Genomic DNA, 6,712 nt, shown 5'->3' with positions numbered 1-6,712 from the left:
GACATATACATACACATACATACATACATATACATATATACATACATATACATACACATACATATACATACACATACATATATATACATACATATACATACACATACATATATATATATATAGAGAGAGAGAGAGAGAGAGAGAGAGAGAGAGAGAGAGAGAGAGAGAGAGAGAGAGAGAGAGAGAGAGAGAGAGAGAGAGAGAGAGAGACACATTCTATGTACAATTAGTTAAACTATAGCAGCACCACACATCAGCAAAAATGTCTGACAATTTCATTCAGCCCAAAAGATAATTTTATCTTAGCTCTACTGTGATAGCTAAAATAATCTCATGAATGCACTTGTTCAGGAAGTAGGGATTTTTTTTTATGTCAGGGCTTTCTGAGCTTCCTGAATGCAACATTATTTTCCTGTAAAAGTCACTCGCATCAGGATGGAAATAGTTCATCATAAGTTAAAGATCATCATCACTCATAACACAGTGACTTTTCCCTCTAAAGGGACAAGTGGAGCCAAACAACGACAACAAAATTAATGGCACACTGTAACAGAGCCATCGGATCCAGTCAGTGAAGGCATCAAGCCTCCAGGGTTTTCCTTTACACTTGTGTGCATATGAAACACGCTCACAAAAACGCTGCTGATTGGACAGATGTTGCGTATAATGTAATGTTTGACATCCTGTTATCACTTTGTACAAACAGCTTGAAAAAAGATAAACTGAACACATACCATCTGAAATAAACACTTAACAGGACAAACGTTTCTGACTGTGATTATGGAGACATGAACAGTGGACTGATGTTTTTAAACTGATACTTTAAAACAAACTAACCAACTCCTCCATAACTGAGACTGCAGTGACTCTTCAGCACCACCTGCTGGTATCATGAGGAGGATAACCTCTCTGTTTTATCATCAAGCCTCCAAGTGTTTTACAGTTACTTCATTAGTGAAAAATACTTATGTGAACACAAAGGGTCAGTCAGCATGGAAGCCTCATGTGACTTCTATCACAGACAGATTTAAGGTTAAGGTATAAAAATGACTTTCAGAAGAAAATCCACAACAGTCAATAAGGAAGCCACCCCAGGAATTCAAATCCAAAGTATAGTACTTCAAAAATGCTGCAATATAATACAATCCCTGTCCAAAAAAGAAGAATATCATGACACTGTAAGTTCCTTGGGCTGCTCCCTTGTTTTCACTCGGGGTACCCACAGCAAATCCAAGGTGGGTCTGCATGTTGAATTGGCATAAGTTTTACGCCAGATACCCTTCCTGACGCAACTATACATGCTACTAACCTATAAAATTATTCATGGACTGGCACCTCCCTACCTAAGTGACCTAATTAAACCTTACGTACCGGCCCGGGCTTTACGTTCTCAGGGTGCAGGAATACTTTGTGTCCCTAAGGAGAATAAGAAGTCTGCGGGTCACAGAGCGTTCTCTTATCGTGCCCCTGTTCTGTGGAATGATCTCCCTGCATCAATAAAACAGTCAGATTCTGTGCAGACTTTCAAGTCCAGACTTAAGACACACTTATTTTCCCTTTCATATGGTTAACATACTGGTACAGTTTTGTTTTACGCTTTTTACTCTTTTAATTCATTTATTAGTAATTGGAGCAGGCTGCGGCCTCAACTTTACCGAAATTCTGGGTCTTTTAGTGAAGTTTAGGGATAGTGGCCGACAATCACCTTAGTATTTCTCTGTTTTTCTTGTTGTTTAATGTTGGCAAATTATACAGTATTTTTTGTCTTTCTGATGCCTGATTCTGTTTTTTCTCTCTGTTTAAGGTGCAGCTCCATCCAGAGATGGGAGTTGTATTCGTGTTGGCGATCCTCCTGTCCTGTGCGCCAATAGCATTTCTTGTGTATTCCTCTGTGAATTGTTTTGTAATTTATGTTTGTACCATGGCCCAAGCAGAGGGTCACCCCTTTGAGTCTGGTCTGCTTGAGGTTTCTTCCTCAGAGGGAGTTTTTCCTTACCACTGTTGCTCTGGGGGTTGATAAGATTAGACCTTACCTGTGTGAAGCGCTTTGAGGCAACTCTGTTGTGATTTGGCGCTATATAAATTAAAATAAATTATATTAATTAATATACATTACATGGAGAAATGTGGCAGGGGTGGGATTTGAATTGAGAACCTTCTGCACTCAAACCAAGTGCACGAACCACTTGGCCACAACTCCTAGTGTTTTAAAATGACTAACAGCCTTTTAAAATGACTGTTTGTTCTGGTTGCTCCTGTTAGCTCAGGGTCACCACAACAGATGTGATGCAGGTCCAGATGTGTGAGTCTGGGGCACAGGTGGGATGTGAACCCCATGATCCTGTGAGGCAAGAGCACTAATTACTGCCACACCCCAAAATTAGTGAAAAATTATCAAATCAAAACTAGATATATGTCATAGAAGTAGAGAGATGGAATGCCAACTTCTGATCTCAGGGGCTGAGGTTGTGCCGCGCATGCATGAGAGGAGTTTGGGCTGTTCATTTCCAGTCTTTTGCTCTGCAGCCAGCGATTCATTCAAAGGTATTATAGCCTCCAATATGCTGCTGGGAATCGATATCAAACATCACAAAATAAGGTTAAAGGTTTTGATCAATTATTCTGAATAATTTATCGAGCCTTACATTTTGTAGCTGCCCCGATTATTGCTCACAAAGTCCTGCTGCTCTCAAAATAAAAATGCTCAGTCAGTGCCACACTGTTTTTGCTGTGAAGGTTTGGAAACAACCGGTTAGATTGAAAGATCAAGATATAACCCACGTATCCCACACGTCGGGAACTATTCAGCTAAAATATATCTGAGATAAAATATAGATCTTGCAGTCGATTAGCAACAAGGTGTGTTTTAAAAGACAGTTAAAGTTAAGTTTATTCAGTCAGCTAAGGGAAAAGGATCACGCCGCCTTTTTATTTATAATGTGGTTTCTGGTCCAAAAGACAAGCTTATCTTCTAGTCCATTATTTTCTTGTCCAAAACGTGGTGCTAATTTTGTTGTCTACACTTCTACAGGGATACAGTTGCTATTTATTTTAATTTATTGCGATATTATTGTTCTCTGTTCAATTTGTACTTATTTTATTGAAATCCCAGTGTAAATTGTATTTGTATATATAAACTATACACTTATTGCTACTTACATTAATTGATGAGATTATGTCTTTGCAATCTTTACATGTTTAATCGAGCTCCTCAGTGTTGTCAAGTTTTAGCCTGACATGGACCACAATGGAAATAAGCGTTTGTTTTATTGTGTCATCTGTGCATCATTGATACATAAACTTTCTGTACTGATTTTACAAAATTAACTCAACCAATTCTGTAAATACTGATGTTTTTTGTTTTACTCTAAATACTATTTTATCTGAGGGAACAAGGCTGTCCACATTGCCAGACTGAGAACTGCTCAACTCAGCATCCAAGAGTCAGCTGGTGGTCTCCTGTCACCTGCGTCATCCTGTCAGTCGCTGTCTGGCAGAATGGCGCCTGTGAGGCCTCGTGGTTGATTCCAGATATCCTGACTTCTTCATGACGCAAGAACTACAAATGTGTACAGTTCAGAAACTATAAAACTTTCATGTCAATTTAAATCATGTAATATGCAAACCCGCTGGGCTTGCTGGTGATTTTTCCACAGTTTTGGCAGCTTGACAGAAACTGAAGGCAGGTTTCAGGTCCTTCATGATGCCTTTCATATTTTCTTTGATTTGTGTGGACTGAAATAAATGATGCATATTTCATTGCACTGACTGTGTGATACCTCAGTGATATTAAAATAATTTATGACTAAAAATAAAATGTGAATTGTTCTTAAATTTGCAGGAGGTCTAGGGGGCAGCCCCCCAAGAGCTGGAGTTCTAGGGCCCTGTGGGGCCCCAGAAACCAAATTAACTCATTGTTACAATGAATTTTGTTGTTCAGCAAAAGAACGTGGTTCTTCTGGAATAATATCAGGATCTTCAAGATTGATGCCAGCCAATATTTCTTTTAAATCCTGGGGAAAAAAAAAAGAAAAAGAAATTGCTGCAGTGTGGCCGGCACCCTCTGATATCGCACACATCTCTGCATGTTGCTGGTCACTCTCACATTTCTGAGGTGCAAATATGCAGATATGACTCAAGAAAATATTTTATATTTAGTGGTAACTTTGTGGAACAGCCTCCCTCATCATGTGGTTAATGCTCCTCCAAGTGTTATTACTTTAAAGGAATATTATGACTATTTTATGGTGTCTGATGACTTTTACTGTGCTATTTATGAGTTTTATATGGTTATATTTATGAGTTTTATTATGATGCTTTTTAAATGACGAATGATGTGTGCTTTTATTGTATTTGCACACTCGTTTTATGAATAATTAATGATTATTGACCGTGATTTTCCACCACATTTGCTGACAGTCTGCATGCTCTTATCAATAATAATAGCAAGTTTTGTCCTGAATACGATTTAAAATTAACAAGAACTTCATTCAAACTACACTTTGAACATACTTCGAGGGGATAACTTGCTGAAGCCACGGCAAAAAAACGCAAGAAAACATGCAGAAACTGTGCTTTAAAAGCGCATCTGGTGTTACGACTAGCAGTAAATTACTCCAACTCTCGCAGCTGAGTGGCTGAAATCTCAGGGTAGCAAGCTCACAAACAGAACTCAGTGGAACAAGATCTTGAGTTGGCATTCCAGTCTCTCTACTTCTATGATATATGTCAAGATTAAGCAAGAATCCTTTTGAATTCAAGTGTAAACACGTGATTCCTATTGACAATCGCCGAACATGTTCTGACAGCAGGAAATGATGTGAAACTCTTTCTGTTGCTACTTTCTATGTAACTTGTATTGTCTTTGTTTTATTAACTGGATGCAACTCTTTCTGCAACCAGGTCTCCATACTGGTACAAATGACATTACCCCAACATACAGTAGTATGTAGTAGTTAGTAATAATAGTAGTGCTATGTGACTAAAAAGATTACTAGTGCACAACTAGTGTATTTATAACTAAATACTAGTTTAGTGATTCACAGGATTGCTAAAAAAGCAGTTTGAACATAATAGTTTTGAGTTTGTAGCATCAACAGCAGATGCTACTATTATTGTGAACACCCCCTTTTCTACTTTTTTTTACTAATAGCCCAATTTCATAACCTTAAGAGTATGCATATCATGAATGATTGGTCTTGTTGGATTTGTGAGAATCTACTGAATCTACTGATACCTTGTTTCCCATGTAACAATAAGAAATATACTCAAAACCTGGATTAATCTTTTTAGTCACATAGCACTACTATTATTCTGAACACTACTGTAAATCTGAACTCTGAAGAAATTAAATGCCCATGTCATGCAGACAGACAACATAAGTAAATAAGATGAACCTGAAGGAGGTTTCAAACGACGCTGCAGACTTCAGATGAGGTTTTTACCTTCCAGGTTCTGTGAGACAGAAAGCTGCAATGTGTTCTCCAGACGCCAGTTTGGGCAGATACTTCTGATTCTGGGCTTCATTTCCTGCAATCAGAAAGCCCTAAAACAACAACCAGCTGTTCACAATTTACAGATAACACAGAGGCAACTATTATACAAAAAATGAATGTTTATGAGTTCAATGGTACAAATATTTCATGAGGTGAAAGCTGAAACGTACCATTCAACAGGGCCTTGTTGAATGGTACGTTCCAGCTTTCACTAAATTAAATATTCGTTCCATTGCAAGAATGTAAAAACATTCATTATTTGTTTAATATAACAGCTAAAATAGATCCTTGTCATTTGATATTTTATTATTTCATAAACAACAGAAAATGGACTTACATTTTTTTGTTCATCATTGGTGCTTTGATGTCAACAGTCCAACACAAACTTTAAATAGGAGTCCAAAATTATTTGCAGTCAACTTGGAAAAACAGTTACAAAATACAATTAGAGACATTCATCATGAAATGCCCTGCATGCAGTATTATTTTCCATGCAAAGAGCAGTAATACAACCCCTGGCAAAAATTATGGAATCACCGGCCTCGGAGGATATTCAGTCAGTTGTTTAATTTTGTAGAAAAAAAAACAGATCACAGACATGACACAAAACTAAAGTCATTTCAAATGGCAACTTTCTGGCTTTAAGAAACACTATAAGAAATCAGGAAAAAAAATTGTGGCAGTCAGTAACGGTTACTTTTTTAAACCAAGCAGAGGGAAAATAATATGGAATCACTCAATTCTGAGGAAAAAATTATGGAATCATGAAAAACAAAAGAACGCTCCAACACATCACTAGTATTTTGTTGCACCACCTCTGGCTTTTATAACAGCTTGCAGTCTCTGAGGCATGGACTTAATGAGTGACAAACAGTACTCTTCATCAATCTGGCTCCAACTTTCTCTGATTGCTGTTGCCAGATCAGCTTTGCAGGTTGGAGCCTTGTCATGGACCATTTTCTTCAACTTCCACCAAAGATTTTCAATTGGATTAAGATCCGGACTTATTTGCAGGCCATGACATTGACCCTATGTGTCTTTTTTGCAAGGAATGTTTTCACAGTTTCTGCTCTATCATCATCCCCAAACATCCTTTCAATTGATGGGATTAAGAAAAGTGTCCAAAATATCAACGTAAACTTGTGCATTTATTGATGATGTAATGATAGCCATCTCCCCAGTGCCTTTACTTGACATGCAGCCCCATATCATCAATG

General features: G+C 37.8%; 1 protein-coding gene across 1 annotated transcript in view; it reads right to left on the bottom strand.

Annotated features, from left to right (window-relative positions):
* The window catches only part of LOC117507498 (complex I assembly factor ACAD9, mitochondrial-like), a 55,071-nt gene that overhangs the window by 27,045 nt on the left and 21,314 nt on the right, over positions 1 to 6,712 (bottom strand). Inside the window, exon 5 of the mRNA XM_034167372.1 lies at positions 5,445 to 5,545. Within this exon, the coding sequence (XP_034023263.1) occupies positions 5,445 to 5,545 (101 nt within the window). The remainder of the gene's footprint in view (positions 1 to 5,444; positions 5,546 to 6,712) is intronic.

Source organism: Thalassophryne amazonica, chromosome 3 (genome assembly GCF_902500255.1).
Source record: "Thalassophryne amazonica chromosome 3, fThaAma1.1, whole genome shotgun sequence".
In the NCBI taxonomy this organism is placed as follows: domain Eukaryota; kingdom Metazoa; phylum Chordata; class Actinopteri; order Batrachoidiformes; family Batrachoididae; genus Thalassophryne; species Thalassophryne amazonica.
The sequence above is the reverse complement of the archived record's forward strand: the minus strand, read 5'-3'. Positions and strand labels throughout refer to the sequence as shown.